General features: G+C 34.8%; 1 protein-coding gene across 3 annotated transcripts in view; it reads left to right on the top strand.

The window, feature by feature from the left end:
- The first annotated feature begins 470 nt into the window (after nucleotides 1–470).
- LOC128982392 (rho GTPase-activating protein 19-like) overlaps nucleotides 471–18,677 on the top strand; it is a 38,556-nt gene continuing 20,349 nt past the window's right edge. For 2 of the 3 annotated variants that reach the window (XM_054401353.1, XM_054401352.1), the window contains exons 1-3: nucleotides 6,340–6,940; nucleotides 8,532–8,698; nucleotides 12,397–12,606. In XM_054401353.1, the coding sequence (XP_054257328.1) occupies nucleotides 6,807–6,940; nucleotides 8,532–8,698; nucleotides 12,397–12,606 (511 nt within the window). In that variant the 5' untranslated portion in view covers nucleotides 6,340–6,806. Of the gene's footprint in view, nucleotides 576–6,339; nucleotides 6,941–8,531; nucleotides 8,699–12,396; nucleotides 12,607–18,677 lie in introns of those variants that run through there. The other variant, XM_054401351.1, reaches the window with a different exon arrangement.

The raw sequence follows: 18,677 nt of genomic DNA, 5'->3' as shown, positions 1-18,677 counted from the left end.
CGACCAATTGCCAAAATGCGTTGTAGTTGTCCAATTTCTGCTATACGATGTATTTCAAGTCGGTTGTTGTTGCTTGACGTAGGTAAGTTTATAGTCTATCTTTGGTGTTTTTGTCCCATTTGGCCAGCCGGTCGCTGACCTAGTACACGGAGTTTTCAGCAGACATGCAACGTGCAATTCTCTGTACGATGCCAAATTATCTGGGTCTGACTGAAGGGAGGTACAAATGAGGCAAATTTAGTTCAAATTTCCTCCGTGAACAGCGCTGTATTAGAGAGCACAGCAGGCCATGACGTCATTGATTCGGTCGAGTACTCGAGTCGTCAGTCACCAACTATCGATATAATCGATAGATCCTACTACAATCGATATTTGCCCATCGTAGTCGTACGTTTACGTCATCGTAATCGGACTGGTTGGTTTGTGGTTATGTTACGACAGACACTTGAAAAAAATTGACAAGTGTGTACGTATATGGAATATACCGCGAAATCCCAAATCCCTCACTATGGGAACATACTCATACTGTATTAACATAAATAAAAATTAATCAGTTTGAGTGTTCTTTATCCAAGGTATTAACGTATACCATGCTTATACTCTATTTACAAAAACATTGCCAAACTTAGACTCAGGGGCTTCCATGAAATAAGATCAATAATTTATCAATTATGTTAAATATACGGGTTGAAATAGAAATCTTTAGCTTGAAATGATTGGTTAACTTGGCAAAAAATGGTTTATTTAGGTCCCTTTTTCGTTTAGCTTTTAAAGACTGGTTCAAGTTCAAAGGCATTCATTTTCATTACGGTTCCAAAGCCAATTTATATTAACTTAGGCCAGTTTCTGTCTTGGAGTTAATTTTTAAGAATGCCATTAATAAATCAGCACTATTGATAATTTAAAGTGGACAAGTCTTGCTTTTTTTATTAAGTTGTATCCTCCCAATAAAGAATTTTGAATAATGTATAGGTAGGCTACACCTAACGTACCTTATCGAATATAGGCAAGCTATAACGGGTAGGCTAAGTTACTATAATATTCCTGTACAAATAATTTCATTTGGTCAAAGATGGTGTCAAGATTTACCCAGGGATGTAAATCTCACCAACCTTTCCACCAGAATAATGATATAGGCCTAGTGCAAGATACAACAATCCTAAATTGAAAACAATAATAGACCTCAACTAATTTGTATGAGTCACAATAGATCCAAAAAACTTACCTTAACTTTGAAAATAAATTTGGCATAAAAAAGTTTCAAACTGTAGTTTTTGGAATAAAAAGGATCAACGAAATTGCAGGAAAAGATACGGCACTTACACAACATATCATCCTCTCTTCGCTTCTCACGTCAGATTTGACATTACCGGTACATTACTTTGTTAGATAAAATATATTATTAAGTCTAAGAAAACTGCTATTAACAATATAAGAGGTTCTACCCGCAAATTCACGGGTGTACAGAAGCCACCATTAAATTAATTTAATCAACTTTGACTTTATATTTCATTTAAAGGGCCCAAGTTCGAGAAATTGTCATCTGAAAGGATGGTAAAAAAGCATTGGAGCCTTCAAACCTTACGTCCTAAGGTGGGTAGGGTTGTACCTGAACTCGCCGCTCTCTTTCACGTCTTTAATACTTTACTTACTTGTCAATGAAATGGCGACCTGTTAAAAATCGGTTACAACCTCTTGGAACGAACGATATACATGTTTTGTTAACCTCATATTCATCGTGTTTCGAACACCTTTAACCACTCACTTGTATCAAACGGCTAGAGATAGCTTCACTGTCTATTCACCGCACCTCTTTTAAGAACATAAACCAACAAACTATATTGTAAATTGCATTGGCCAGCTGTTGTTCACTAAATTACTCAAATAACGTTAACTTCCAAAACATGCAAGGCGTAGCCCTTTGGAAATCAGTCTGTGGGGCAGACCTCTTAGGGAGTTTGTCCATATCAAAACTTTTCAGAAAATCTACACACTCTAAGCTTCATTTTGATATTCCATATGTCTATATTTTTATTTGGTAAATGGCCTTAACCGTTTACATAACATTTGTTTGCATCACTTTAATATGTTCCTACCCATATAACACATGTACATCAATTGAACATTAAATTGATGTTCAAGAATGTTCAACTGAACATCGTATGCACATTCATGTTTGTACAAATTACGACTTTAACGTTCAATTATTGTACAAACGTCACAAACATCGATATACATATGATGTGCGTATCTCGATCAATTGATGATCAATTTTACATCAAATTGTTATTCAATTTAGGTTAAATTAAGATTCAATTGGACATCTAGTGAACATCATATGCACATTCATGTTTGTACAAATTGAGACTATTTAATGTTCAATGAATGTACAAACGTCACAAACATTGATGTGTATATTTAGTCCAATTGATGATCAATTTGATATAAAACTGTAATTCGATTTATGTACAATTGGACATTACGATTATTTGACTAAAACAGTGAAAAGCCGCAATCTTTGGTGACACACAAAGTGTCTGGTTCAGTTATCTATTTCAACTATAAATTTTACATTAAAAAATAAATCTATTTTTCAACTTTTGGTGGATAAAAACTCAAAGTTTAGACAAAACTATTTATTATATTCTATGCAAGTTAAAACCAAATTATGTAAAGAAATTACAAAAACTTATAAAATCAAATAAAATGGAAATAAATGTTTCTTCGTCCACTCCAATCCTAATCATTGATGGTTGCGACAGCAGCACTTTTTGCCCTGAAACAAATATAATAGATTAACTTAATTATCGGTATGATTGTAGTCAATATTAATCATGGTGGGGTCTTGAATGATCAGGACTGCTTGTCAAAGAGTAGAGTTTAACATTATTCATTTTATTTAAATATTTGCATAGGCCTAAGGCATTATTTCAAAATATTCTAATAAGAACGTGTAATAAATTGACGTGACAACAAATCAGCTAAGTTATTAAAAACACACATTATCTTCGAATGTAAATGTTCCGGGCTCCTGCATGTGCTGACAGTTTAATCGGTTAGTATGAAAAACACAAAATGTGAACACATCGACAGTTTGATTGCCGATACACATTGAAGTAGCCTACACAAAATTTAGTCTATAAGTAAGTTAGGCCTACTTTGTTCTTACTAATCAATCTTAGTCGTTCTTATTTATAATTTGTCGATTGGATTTGATTCTACGACTAATAACATAATATAACACATAATATACGAATAATAACACTTTTGAATAATTTAAAACAATGATATTATTGCATTGTGGTTGGGTTGGGTTAGATAAGGACTCAGGGTCTCGGCGCGTCAACCATAGCGTATTATGCATTACATTCTTACTTTTGTTTTACATTAAATAGGCCTAGGTCTACTCAATGAATGTACCATTATTGCTATATGATTACCGTAACTAATTGAAGGTAAAATAACTTAGGTACCGGTAATCAATAGATTGACTTGTTTGTAAACACCAATAGTAATATGAGGCGATGAATTTGAATATCAAAGTTTTAACTCAATTAGCCTACACTATGTATTGGCTAAATCTTAGAGGGTTATAGATGGTATTAACTTAGGCCTATTATTATTTGAAATTGGTTAAGTTCACTTTGGTTTTTTTTTTCAATTTGTTTGGTTATAACTTTTATAAGTAAATAAGGCCTATTGCTTTATAAAAAAAAAAAAAAACGCAGATTAGAGGATACGCGTCTGGTTACTGAATGTGGATTACTTAGGCACCCGGCATTGACGTCACCGGGTTGTGGGGGACCGGAACACCATTTCCACAATGATACGATATTTAGCCATTGGTGTTCGTGGTGTGTAGATAAAGTACATGGCTGATGTACATGAGGTATCTAGATCGAATCACATCGGTGATAGGCCCTAGAAGTTAAACTGAACTTCAAGTAAGTAAGTAAGTATCAAGTTACTAACTTTTTGTCAAAGATTTTGCTTAGAATACCATTTCTTCTTAACTGTACATCTTTGGTTAGAATTTTTGGCATTTATTTTTATTTTATGAACAGAATTTAACCTTCATTTGATTTGTTCATTATCAGCAAGTTTGGTTGGTTAGGTTAGGTTATGACTGTAGGCATAACTGCCGGACGCATAATCCACGTCCACGGTCCCGGTTGCGTATCCTCTGCGAAAAGGATAACTTAACCTAATGTTATTCTTAAGCAAGTGAGCAAGTTAACTTATTCTTAGAACAAAACAGAAAACATTTTTTTAGTTTATTATGAATTTCTGTAATTTATAAGTTAACTGTAGGCCTAAGTTTATTCCCAGCATACAAATTAACGATAACAAAATTAAATTTAAGATGCTCATGATACTTAAAATCAATAACTTAGTTTCACATACCGGTAGGCTATTACCACCTATGTTTTATTAGTAATAAAGGGTACGGTACAGTTTCTTAACTGGGCTATGCTGATATCGATTGAAACTATCGATTCGATTAGTAAACCTTCATGCGATTTTTTCACCGTCAGCAAGTTTGGTTGGTTAGGTTAGGTTATGATAGTTTAATTTTACATTATAATAAGATACATTTTAAAATATCGATTACTAACCAATATTTCCAATTCGATAGTTTCAATCGATATTAGCATAGCCCAGTTAAGAAACTGTACCTGTAATAAATCTTGTAATAAGATCTGGGTACAGTTTCTTAACTGGGCTAGCTTATATCAATTGAAACTATCGAATTGTAAATATTGATTAATAATCGATATTTTTAAAATATATATCTTTTTTAATATATTTTAAATATTTTTAAATATATCTATTATAAAATTAAACTATCATAACCTAACCTAACCAACCAAACTTGCTGATGGTGAAAAAATCGCATGAAAGTTTGCTAATCGAATCGATAGTTTCAATCGATATTAGCATAGCCCAGTTAAGAAACTGTACCCTAAGATCTAAAACCCTTAAAAATTTTGTTGGATTATTTTATTCTCAGTTGGCCTATATGGTGATTCACAAAAGTAAGTTATTTACCTTGCCTAGCCCCTAGCTGCATGCCATTAATGTATTTTTAAAACAACTAAGTTATGACAATCGTGTGATGTGTAAATAAGTTTTAATGAAAAATTAGATTAGGTAAGTTTACTGGTCTAAAAGCTTAAAAACAGGTTGATAAAAGGGCCTAAACGTACTTGATTTCTATCTCAACAACACAGTAGAGTCCCGCAAACTCGGCACTCGATAACCCGGCAGTCTGGATAACTCGGCCATCACCTGGCTCAGAAAATTAGTGATTTTTTGAGTCCGAGTTAAACATGGGCTCAAGTCAAAGCATTTGCAACTCGTGACAAGGATTTGTTGTACTATATCTGATGACTTAATACCTACTTGTAAAATAAATGTAAATAAATAAGGCAGCTAAAAGGAATAAAAATTGTATTGTTCTTATTTTTAACCCTAGTTCCCGATAACCCGGCATTTCACAAACTCGGCACCCTTCCAGTCCACATTGCGCCGAGTTTGTGGGACTCTACTGCATTAGCAAACAAGAGACCCTCTGTGTAATTTAATTAGACACTCAGGTGTGTGTTGTAAGTTACGGGGGAGGCCGAGATTTTGAATGTCCTGTTTTTATTCTGAAACAACCTGGTCATCCTACTCTGGGCCTGACTTTTACAAACACAAATCAATGACTAGCCTATGCCTAGCCTATATTAACTAAGCAAATCAGGTTAAGATTAGGTTTTTCTGGGTTTGGACTATCATGTGGTCCATAATACAAATTAAAAATAGCCATAACTTAAGCCTAATTATTAATACCTCAAAAGTTAATTAGGAATAATTACTTACCTTTAACTTTAAACTGTATGTAGGCCTATAAATAAATAGTAAACTTAAACTTAGTAACTTAGTTGAAGTGAAGGAGGAGAGTGATGAGGAAAGCACATAAACATAAACAAACGGCAGCCGACAGCCATACAATAACGAAAGTCGAAACGATACGATAGTGATAAACTTAGTACGAGTACGATATTCCACCTTCAACAGATCGCTCAATCGATTACGTCAACAACTTTTTTTCTGACAGCTGACGTCATCGAATCCTCTTCTGTACCTCCCTTGAGTAAATCCCTAACTCTGGGCGGTGGCGGTAGATTGTAGATGTAGCTGATTCGCTGATTGGTTCTTGCTCATGCTTTTTCTTCTTGATATTTCGTTTTTGAAATGTTTTTGTGTTTGTGGGTGGTCCGGTTTCGGTCCGGTGGTTGGTTCTGGTTGGTCGGTTGGTGTGGTGGTTTAGTGTAGTTTCTAACTTTTTTTTAGTTGATTCAAATCAAAATGTGCATAACGTTTCTGCTTCTTAAATTAATTATTGGTTAATAATTGTAGTGCGTTCTTTTTAAAACTCTCTGTTGTGATTAATATGTCATCCAGTGTCATGTGTGTTTAATCTAATCTTGAAGTGAATAGCTCAGAACAACCCTTTATTTACTTCGGAGCCATGGTCATTATGGTTACGGTTGAGGTTAATTCAACTGGATATTACAATTTCCAAGTTACTTGCCCTATTTTACATGCTTGACTAATGACTACATTATTGAATAACTATTTTCAAAATATTTAGAGACAATTCTTTCTTCATCCATACCAAAAAGTCTAAGCTAGGCCTATATGCCATATTTTATTATGGGTAGTAAAATTAACATTGATTCAATTTGTTTAATAATTTGTATGGCACATTTTCTAGTAATTAGCTGATGAGCTTATGCTGAACTTCTAAACAAAGAAAAATGGATAGTGATTCATCTCAAGAATTAAGTGATGATTGGACTTTAGCAAAGAGATTGAAGTATGATGATCCTGTTCAATTTCACACTTTAGTTAGAATGCACCTGTCATTTGTTTTGGATTTAAATACTGACGAGTAAGTGGTAGCAATTATAGCCCTATTTGTTAATTTTGAGTTAATTAGGCTCAAGTAATTAGGCTAGGCCAGCCCTACTTGAAAAAACTAGGCCTAAGTTAAAGGGTGAGTGGGTACAGTTTCTTAACTGGGCTAGCCTAACTTGAAACGCTAATTTTGATTGAAAATATTGATTCTATTTGTATAAACCTTCATTCGATTTTTTCATTATCAGCAAGTTTGGTTGGTTAGGTTAAGTTATAACAGTTCAATTTTATAATTGATAGCCTAAGTTAGCCCTACAGTTAGAAAAAAATCGAATGAAGGTTTACTAACCGAATTGGTATTTTCAATTGATATTAGCGTAGGCCAGTTAAGAAACTGTACCCGGTTGAGTTAAATAGGTCTAAGCCAAGTGGTTAGTGTCTCGGCACTTCAGTGTGGGAGGAATGGTGTTTGGTTTCCAGCACATCCAAAACCCATGGACTGATCCCTAAAAGTGATAGAAAGAACCTTTAGGTTACTGTAGTAAAGCCGTGTAAACACAAAGCCAGTTGGCAGGCAGGTTACCTGCCTCAGGTAACTTATCTTGAAATTAACTAGTGGCAGCTAACCTGCCTGTCTCATGTGAACATGGCTAAACTGTTAAAATTGCCATCATTGTAGCCTACAAGTGATCTAAATCTAGGCCTACCAATTTAATGACAAATATACCTAGGCTAATGTTAAAATTAACCTATAGGCCTAAGGAAAGCTTTAAAAATAATACCTGCAAAAAAATACCTTAAATTTCTCCTATGTTACTATGCAATAGGCTAGGCCTAATGTAGCTTTAAGGTATTGGTAAATGTTTATTATAACTTTTTTTATTAAGTTAATAAGATCCTATAGGCCACAGTAACTTCATTCATTTCTGATTTTACTGGCATTGGAAATCGTAAACTGTAGAATTAGCTTAAATTTAGGCTTGGCTAGTTTTTTTTGGTCAACCAATTCTCGTCATCATTTAACTTACGGTATGTCATTGGAATTGTTATCTTAACCCATGTCAACAACATATATGCATAGGTTATTAGTTAGGTACCGATTACCGGTACTAGCTTTTGATAGGCTATTGTTGGAATGTAGGCCCTACAGCTTGTTTAAGGATTGAAAAACCAAACAAAAAAATGCCCAGTAAGTTAGCAAAGGATGCTTATCCCGCATGCACGGGCTGATGGGTGAACAGCTGGCAGGTTAAAAAAATGTGTTTAAGTGAACACATTTTCCTAGCGCCAGGAAGGATAATATGGGTTTGTCATATCAAAATCTATTTTTGACTATTTAATGGACGTATAAGTTAAGAGTTTTCTTTAATTTCTTTATTACTGGAGTCATCTGTGCAATAAACAGTGGTTGAGTGGTTGGAACAACCACAAACGGTATCCATATGGTCCCGGTTCGGCAATTGGAAAAAGTCCTCATCACCCAGGTGACTCAATGTCTGTAAACGTATGTAAACATAAAATGCAAGCTGGTTTTTTACTCACAATAGGAACTGTACAATATTTAAAAAGTAGGTTTAGCCTATATCTTTATATTTAGATTTCATAACCAACTTGTTTTATTTCAGTTGTGATAGCCAGCCTGAAAAGTCCAAGCTTAGGTCACTGAAATGGAGTTTTGTACCATTCACAAAGAAAATAAAAACAACAGGGAAGAGTCAAGAAGGAATGCAATTGACAAAAGATGGAATGTCACAAGTATATCAACTTATAGAATACCTCAGCCAAGATGAAAGTAAGTTTGCTAACTAACTTAGCCATATTAGTTTATAGCCTAACTTCACGTTTTTAATGAGCTCAATAGTTTTCCACCTGTTATAAGTTGGCGTTTGACCTAGTTTCTGATAGGCCTACTTAAGGCGTGTTTACACCGGAGTTAGTAACATTAAGTTAATTGACTTTAGTTATTAACCGGCAGTCATTAACAAAAAATAATAACAGAAAGTTATTAAGAAATTATTTTGTAGGCTACTTCAGTTTTTGTTAAAAACATTTAGGCTATGTTTAACACATTAAGTAACTCCGCCATCTTGAATCATCGCTCATGCACAGCCAGCAGTTGTAGATGAGACAATGGTGCGAGAGGATGACTTGGTTCTTGCTGCAGCTGCGTGCGTTGTTTTGGCCACTGCTGGCCAAAGGAGACCTAGGAGATACTGGGTGAAACTGTCAGTCACTCAGAACAAGGACTATGTACAGTGGGAGTGATATGCAAGAAGATGATCGTGACCCTCTTTCAGGCGAGTTAAGGAAGCATCAATAATTTCCTCAGCATGACCAGCTGTGATGTTGAGTGGTACTGAGGGGCGACTAGCGCACTCTCTGTAAAACGATACCGGTACTGGGAGCGGGGGTTGCGGGGAAGAGAGGGACCTGTTATTAACAAAAAATAACACGTTAAAAGAGACCATTAACTTTTGTTACTAACATTTGTTAAAAATATAACACATTTCCTGTGATCTTTACCGACTCCTATTTAGATAATTACTTTTGTTTAGACAAATTTTTGGGCGATTCTGTTAAGTTAATAACTTTTTGTTAAAAACACATGTTATTAACTCCGGTGTAAACGCAGCTTAATATGGTATTTCAGAGAAAAGATGCACAGTGATGTAAGAATGTACCTACAATCTATTGTGCCCCTGCTTCTTAGTTCTAGAGTTTCCAATGGAGCACCCTCTCCAGCCTCAATGCCTTTGGAAAATTAAGTAGTAAGATCTTTGAAGCTAAACCTTGGTGGTTTGGACCGTCTTTGCAAGTTTGATAGCGTGTCCACTGTTAGCATCACCCACCCTCATTTTTGCACCTCATAAGCCTAACTTTTTTGGGTACAATCCCTCAGGAAATCTGAGAATTATACATAAATCTCTACTGCTTACCGTCTAGCTTAAAATCCCCACTTTGAGTTATCAATCACATTTGGCTTGCACCAGAAGCTACTGAAAAAGAAGTTGGCCAGGGCAGATCTCCGTGTGTCTGGACAAGGCATACTTGATATAATATGGCACCTGGTAATTTCAATACACCAAATAAACAAGTCTGGTGCAATCCGCCCCATGGGATAGTTCATTGCTTCATTGGTATTGTAGTCATGGGATGGGTTTGATTGCATTATAAAATCACCTAGGATTATCAAGCTCTTTCAAAGGGCGTGTCTTAGCCACCGCCACTTCTTATTTCGAATCTCTAAGTCTATCTTTTGTTGTCCTATGCATTCCCATAGCTGCTCATTTGAGATAGTGTCAAGTCCATTTTTCACCCTGTCAGCGCCCTAGGCCAAAATAATAGTAGTGCCCATTTGCATAGCAGGATCCAGGAACTATACGTAAGTTTTTTTTACCGGGAATTATGTGTGAATTTGGTATTTCTACCTGGAATTTTCAATTTAAGTTACCACGATCACGCATGACAACAGTGACGTAACCATGACCGCGGGAGGTATGTTTACTCACGGTATGTTATATATGTTTACTCACGACTGCGAGGAATGATCAGAATTTCGATGCGATCACAAAAGACGATAATGTCTACACAATCGCAGGAAATGATCATGATTTTGTCGCGATCCCGCAAGATTATGATGTTATCTACTTACTACAGAGCCCAGAGGGATGATCAGAATATTTCCGCGATCACAGAAGACGATGATAATGTCCACACGACCATGGGAAACAGAGAGACATAATTGTGCTGTGATTGCGGAAGACAATGATGATTTTCCAACGACTGCGGTATATGATTAACATTTTTCCGCAATCGCGGGAGACAATTACAATGTCTTCACGACCGCGGGAGACGATTACAATGTATCGTCGTACCGCGGCAGATACAATAATGATGTCTACATGGCCGAGGGGGATGATTTTGCCTCATTCGTGGAAGACGATGATGATCTCCACAAGACTGCAGGATATGTCCATATATGTTATGCCATGATCATGGAAGACGATAATTCTATATGACAGCGGGAAAATTCGGCAAAATTTCTGACAAAAACGACTGCAGGAATGAATTAATATGTTGTCGCAATTGCGGGAGACGAAACGATGTCTACTCGCCCACGGGAGACAATAATGATGTCTACTTGTCCGCGAGGGATTATCAGAAGTTTACCGAGATCGCATGCAAATACAAACCACAAATTTTTAAAATTTTCCAATTTTGTTGGCACCCCCCGAATAAATCAACTGCCTCACGCCCTAGGTACCTATTCAGTAAATCGGCCCTGGATAGTGTTTGGCCTGATTTTTTTTTAGCAGATGTTTGTTTACATTTTATGATTTATTTATTACTAGGGTACCGGTAATTATGTAATAAAACCCCCATTAGAAGTCTCAAACCCATTAACATTTTATCACGACAATCAAGTGTCAAGTCAAGTACATCCAAGAACTCGTTGAGTCAGTAGTTAAGCTCATAAAAGTTGTATCACTTTTATTCCTTTGCAACTTCTTTTATTATTTATTACTAGGGTAATTATTATGAGATCCCAAACCTATTTTATCATGGAAATAATAGTTTGGCTGGCCATTGCCTTTTGCCATCAAAATTGTAACTTAATTTTAAAATAGTTGTTTAGCCTCCTGATTACTGTATTATAAATAAAATGGTTTACAATACCTACATATAGTCATCATTTGTTGCTGCTTTTAGCAACTAGTTTCGGTTCTTCTGAACCATCATCAGGCCTCAAGGTAATCACTTCTTTCAAAAGGTCGTTAACAAACAGAGTTCAATAAATAAAACATATACGAAACATGATAACACGGAACGGACACACGTTTACAAAAAACATGAAAAACACAAAGGGACATTGACATAATCGATCATAACTGGGCTGAGGTAAAGTCTAGCCTCTATTCTAGGCAACTCGGCAGAGTTGATGTTTATATAACGATAATGTTATTAGTTTATTGTACCGTAACTAATATTTTGAGAACCAGTTAAAAAATCACTATGGCACAAAATATTGTATGCCTGACTACTCATGTTCAAGTCATTGAAAAATATTAATTGTCTTATATTGTCTTTTTCTTATAAAAGTTTTTGTATTTTAATGTCGTCGTCTCCCTAAAGTCACTAAATTCAGTTTGATCAACTGGCAGACACGCTGTATTTTTTCATGTCTTCTAAAAGTATTTTCCAAAAAATTGTTTTTAGGAAACATACACAGCCTTAACTTAACAGAAGTTCTATTTCAAGTTTTAGCTACAATTGTAAGTTAAGTTTTCTTCAATATGTACATAAATTTATCCATATATCCAATAGCAAATAAAACTATAAAGTAGCCTAATAAATTCAATCTATTTGTTTCCCTGTTCAAACTACTGTAAATGATTAGCACCAGAGCCTATGTATTTGAATGTATTTGGCCTTGGTATTTGGTGTAATCAATCATAAAAATATAATGGAGCTTCTTTCTATGATTTCTAGATGTGGTTCAAGAAGGAATATTCAGAAGAACAGGAAAATTAACTCGTCAACAAGAATTGAAATCACTACTCAACAGTGGTGCATTGGTTGATTTTGGTGAAAGTTTATATTCAGTTCATGACTGTGCTTCGGTTCTCAAAACAATACTAGCTGAACTGCAGGAACCTTTACTGACAGAAACTTACTTTCCAGCCTATTGTCAAATAGCAGGTAAGTTGATACTACTACACCATTCCATACGTTAGGTATCAAATATTATATCATAATAATAGGACTAGAGATAAGGACGCTTTCAAGATTCAAAATGTTTATTGTCGCCTACTCGTTAGGCATTCAATGATGCATATGACGTTACCAGATATTAAATATAAACATTTCTAAAAACTAAATATTATAAGAGACAGAGTGCAAAATTATCCTAGTTGGAAGAATAAAAGGAAAGTTAACATTTGTACATTCATTGTATCATTACTCTAAACACTTTAAGTAATAACAATCTACTTATAAAATTAAACATTAAATAATAAAAACATGGATAAACTTTAAACAGAGAGAAAAATAAACAATAAAAATAATCAACAATTACTACCACATTTTCATAATAGTTTAATTTTGAACCTTAGCATAAAATTAAATTAAATTATGTCATAGGGGAGAAAGTAAAAATTAGTCAGTGGTAACAATAAAAATCTAAGCTATTGCTTAAGGCACATATCTAAAAGACACAATTGACATACGGTATTATGATTCTGTGGTTCACACTAAGGACAGTGACACCAGTGTATTTATTATGTATGTTGACTTTAAGACATGAGGAAGCTATAGTTACAGCAGTAATGAAAATATAGGCTAAATATTTACTGACTGTGTTGTTTTAAATTTGGTTCTCTTTAACACGTTCGCTACTGCAATAGTACGAAATTGTTCATTCAAATGGACTAGCGACGCACATATGCGACGGCCAGTTTCCACCCATAGACTGCCGTCGCATATATGCGTCGGCTAGTCACATTAAAATAGACTGCCGTTGCATATTTGCGTCGGGGTTCTAATGTTATTAAAACGCTCATATCTTTGTAACGGTCTATTTGAAGGCCTCCCTGCAGTGGTCTACAGAGATGTCTGACGCATAACTGCGTCGCTTGGTCTGTGGATATGATATTTGGTGATGTCATATGATAGTTGAAAAAAACTGGTCTTTACTTTTCTGCATCCCTGTGCAGTATGTATGCTGCATTATCCTATGTAGCTTTTATATTTGTTCAGTTATAACTGTTCTTGTATTTTTTACTTACTTTCACCTCAAAACACAAACAAAAATGAACTGTCGCATATACAGGGTGATTGATATAAATGTGCCAGCCGTTTTATTCTAAAACTATAAGAGATATCAAAAAAAGTTAAATGGTAAGTGCCTTGGATTTTTTATTTTAAAAATTTTAGTCAAGTCAAGAAAATTATTTTAGCCGCCATTTTTTCAATATGGCCGCCAACTTTGATTTTTCTTACGGAACACCCTGTATTTTACGATGTATTCCGGTAGGAAATGTAATTTTAAGACGATTTTATTTTTGTGATTTTTTTCATAAACCTAACCGTTTCAAAGATAATTAAAGTTTTAAAAATTAGGCATAAGAAAGAGTTTCGATAAAGGCCTAAGCAAGCATGCCAGCTGTTTTATTCAAAAACTATTCAAAATTTCACAACTTCAACCATTATTATCTTTGAAACGGTTAGGTTTATGAAAAAAATCACAAGAATAGAATCGTCTTAAAATTACATTTTCTACCGTAATACATCATGAAATACAGGAAAAATCCATAAGAAAAATCAAAGTTGGCGGCCTTATTGGAAAAATGGCGGCTAAAAATTTTTTTTGACTTGACTACAATTTTTAAAATAAAAAGTCCAAGGCACTTACCATTTAACTTTTTTTGATATCTCTTATGGCTTTCGAATAAAACGGCTGGCACACTTATATCAATCACCCTGTATGCGCAGTTTGGTCTAATTCAAGAAAACTATGATAATTTTCACTATTGTCTTCGCTATAGACCGGGCGTCGCAAATATGCAACATTACAAAAGGTTATATAAAATACAAAAAAACAAGAATAAATTATTTACAAAATACGATTGTTGCGTTTTACAATGTAAATGATCACTGTTTTACAGGTTTTCGCCCGTGGTCTGAGTGTACTGTTAACCAAGTGTGGGCCGGTCTATGTTTAAGATTCAAATGTATACCTTGGTCTGTGACAATGACCGTGGCGTCGCATATATGCAACGCTCAGTAGCGGACGTGTTAAACAACCTTGTCTAATTGAACTGGAGTCAAGATAAAACAAGGTTGCCTATTGGCCTAGTCTTAAAGATGGTTGTTATACATTTTTCAATTATTGTTGCAAATTGTAAACTATTGTTTATGTATTTGAATTATTGTTGTAAATCTTGAATTAGTTACTGTTGTACGTTTGTTTTTTATTGTTGTTATAATTTTAAATATTGTTGTAGGCCTATATAAAGTATTGTTTTCGTCAAAATTTTCGAGTTTGAGTTTTGAGTGAATACATCTGTTTTGGGTCCCCCTGGACCCAAAAAAATGGTTTTCAAAGTGATGTCTGTGTGTGTGTCTGGATGTGTACAGAGCTAGGGACTACACCTGTGGTCCGATTTCGATGAAATTTAGTGTGTAGGTTCTAATGCATGGTATCTCCAGGCGTTTTTTTAAAATTTGTTTTAAATTTTGATTTTTAATGTTGATTTTCCCATAAAAACCCATAAAATAATGGAAATCAGATTTTCTCAAAAATGCCCCTAACGATTTTGATAAAGATTTAGTATGTTGTAGCCTTTTAAATTCTGAAAACAATGGTACGACTTTCATTTTTGTAAAAATTACGGTTAAAAAGTTATTGTAGGTAAATTATGTTATTTTCCCATAAAAACCCCATAAAATAACAAAAAATAGGAATTTAGAAAAAACCGGTTTTTATATAACTTGGTAGGCCTATGTCATGGTCCTTAAAATTTTGAAAGTTTTTTTTATTTTTTTGAAATTTAGATCTTTAATGGGGATTTTCCCATAAAACCCCATAAAATAACAGAAAAATCGGATTTTTTTAGAAAAGCTGGTTTTGATCAAAATTAATATGTTATGGTCCTTATAATTCTAAAAAGAATAGTACAACAACCCCATTGCTGTAACAATTACGGTTCAAAAGTTATTGCAACTTTTGTGATTTTTTAAACTAAACAGTAATCTTTTTAAATATCATACCACTTACCCATGATAAAGGTTGTTGACAAGCTTATGGGAGACAGTATGTGTCAGAATGCTGATACGGACGCGTTGCAGAAAGTCAACAGTCCCGGAAGGTCAAATAATTTATACCTGTGCCGCTAGGTCAAAAACTAGGCCTACAATGTTTGCAGTGTCTGTAGATCAAAAATCCCAGTAAGTCAAATAGTACAGTCCGGGCTAAAAACGTAGTCTATGTTAAAGCAATTGACTTATTGGGAATTTGACCTAATGCAACAGCAGTTTTAATACAACGAAATAAGATAAAATATAAGTTCAGTTTCGCTGAGTCAACAGTGCCGGAAGGTCAAAAGTATAATCTTTTAAAAACAGCGATAGTCCTCTCGACGCATGACTTCAACAATTTCTTGTTTTGGTGTACTTAAAGTTGTGCTAAAATTTTGAAAGTTGGCACAGAGCTTCTTGGTTAGTCCTACTCGATGACAGTTTTGTTGGAACTTTAATTATTTACCGAAATTGATATGTATGGTGAAATATTTTTAAATCGTGATTTCTAACATGAAAAAGTTAGCATGCGAGATTTTTGTTTGTTTTTGGGTTAGAGAGATGTTTTGTCTGTGGCAAAGTTGTAGCTAAAAGTGCGATGCGTAAAATATTTTTTTTTAAATTTTTTACAATAACTGGTTCAATAGATAACTTGGGTTGAAGAGGACGGCAAATTTAGCGTTTCGCAACACATGGAAAGAACTACATCGTACGATGCGACTGCTGATTGGACTTTTAATTTACAGTTCTAAGGACAAGAAAAAGATGAATATACAAATAATCAGTACATTCATATTATTTATAAAACATCTTTCTGTATTACCAGCTTACATTTTTCACTTATAAGAATACATCATAAACAGGGTGTTAAAATAAGCGGGGAGATACTTTACCTAGTAATTCCTTGGGTCAAAATAAACAGAAAATCAAGGATAACATTTTTTTCCAAAATCGTTTCGTTAACCAGATATCCACCATTTTGTATTTTTTACATACAAATATTTATCTTTGCACTTTTCCAACCGATGTTTATGAAACTTGGTATGTATGTTAAGGTAGGAGAGACCCATGTTATAAAAAAAGATTCATCTCGATTCACCCTAAAATTTCAAAATTTAACACTTAACTACAATATAATATACTTTACTACACCACAATATTTACGTATCACCATAAATCTTTAACAAAATAAAACGTTAACATGTTTAAAATCCAAAGTAAATCAATATATTTCTTAAAAAAAAAATATATTTAAAAAAAGGCGATGGTAAAATAACGACAGGCGAGTTTCGATCTGGGTGTTTCAGGTTTGAATCTAGGAGGATTTAACATTAATTAACATTAATGTTTAATCCTCCTAGGTTTGAACTGATTGAGAGGAATACATGAAACCGAAGGGGGGAGGTAGCAACAAGTGCACTAGTATTTACTAGTGTCCAATTACAATTTGATGGATTTAACCAAAACCTTTTCTATTTCACTTATTTTCAGCTGTTAAATTTCAAACGATACGTTTTAGCGACATTATTAACGTTATTATCATCATCATCGTTTGAGTTTGGGTTTGCGGCAAATGTATTTTTATGAATAAAAACTTTAATTTGATACCAAACTTGACCTCTGCTGCTATTAATTGACTGTATGCACTATCAATTAACATCTGTGTCCAAGGATTATGTCGGCCTTAGTCACAAACAGGACAACAAGATCGCTCCACTCATCCCACACTCATCTCCATTCATACTTGGCTTAAAATGCATACATTTGTATGGTCGCTATTTCAAAGCAACATGGCTACATTATCAATGACAATCGTGGAAAACCTTATACGAGTGTGAGTAAGTCCGAAAACAGAGTAAGTCCGAAAACAACTCTAAAAAACAATAAGCAATAAATTGCAAGAACCGTTGCTTATATCATTGGGTATACACGTATGTACTGACGTGTATACTCAATGCTTATATCGAACGTGTGGTTTCGAAACAGTGCCCTTGCAAACCCCCTCACCTATACCCAACCAGATCTGGTCGCGACAGGAACTTTGGCTACTGCCACTGGTATTGCTACTGCCACTGGTATTGCAGTTGTATGTGGAATATTTCTGCACAACAATTTACCCGTGTAAATTAACGGTAGTATACAAAATACGAAACGTGACAGTGGATTGGATACAATAGGGGATACAGTATACAGTATTTTGAATACAATAGGAGTACTCGTCAAACAGTTAAATATTATTATTTCTATGAATTTTATGGGTAACTTTAAAGATTAGGTGGAATTTCTAACAATATTTCACCGTAATCAGCAGCAAACATGCATAAGGAATTCAAGTTATTACAACAGACGCTCTGACAGCCCATCAACATAAGACCTGCAGACGGGTCAACGAATATGCTGAAAAAAAAAATAACGAGATAAGTGAGTGTAAGGCCAGGCGCACACAGGCGATTTTGAGTCGCGCAACAGTTGCCCGACTAAAATGTTCAACATTGTTTTAAATTGGAGTGCGCACACGAAGGAAACAGTCTGGGGACAGTCGCGCAACTGTTGCAACCGATGTTCCCGGACCCAATTTGCCAGCGACTGCTCTGCGACTCAATTGTTGCGGGACTATCGCTCCAGGTTTGGTATCCATTGAATCAAGTGTAGATGCGCACACATGCAACTAAATTGTCGCTCAGTCTCACCCCAGGAGTTCAACTACTCGTGGCCAGAACTGTCACTAGTGTTTGCTCTCTTGTTGTGTGAAGATTTTAGAAAATTACAAGTATGAGTGTGCGTGATGAGGATGTCGAACAATTAATTGATGAAGTTGAGAAGAGGCCGACTATATTTAAAGTCATTGAAACTGTCCTTTCACATATATATGGGATGAACCCAGTATCTTCTCTTTTTCTTTCGCGAGCGTAACTTCAGCAACAAAGCACATACTACGGCTGTATCATTGAAATCCATTCGGAACGCTGTAACGA

The sequence above is a fragment of the Macrosteles quadrilineatus genome, unplaced genomic scaffold (assembly GCF_028750875.1).
Source record: "Macrosteles quadrilineatus isolate MER2022 unplaced genomic scaffold, UCM_ALF_1.0 Scaffold_241__1_contigs__length_143872, whole genome shotgun sequence".
Lineage (NCBI taxonomy): Eukaryota > Metazoa > Arthropoda > Insecta > Hemiptera > Cicadellidae > Macrosteles > Macrosteles quadrilineatus.
Note: the sequence above shows the minus strand (reverse complement) of the source record. Positions and strands in the feature narration are given on the sequence as shown.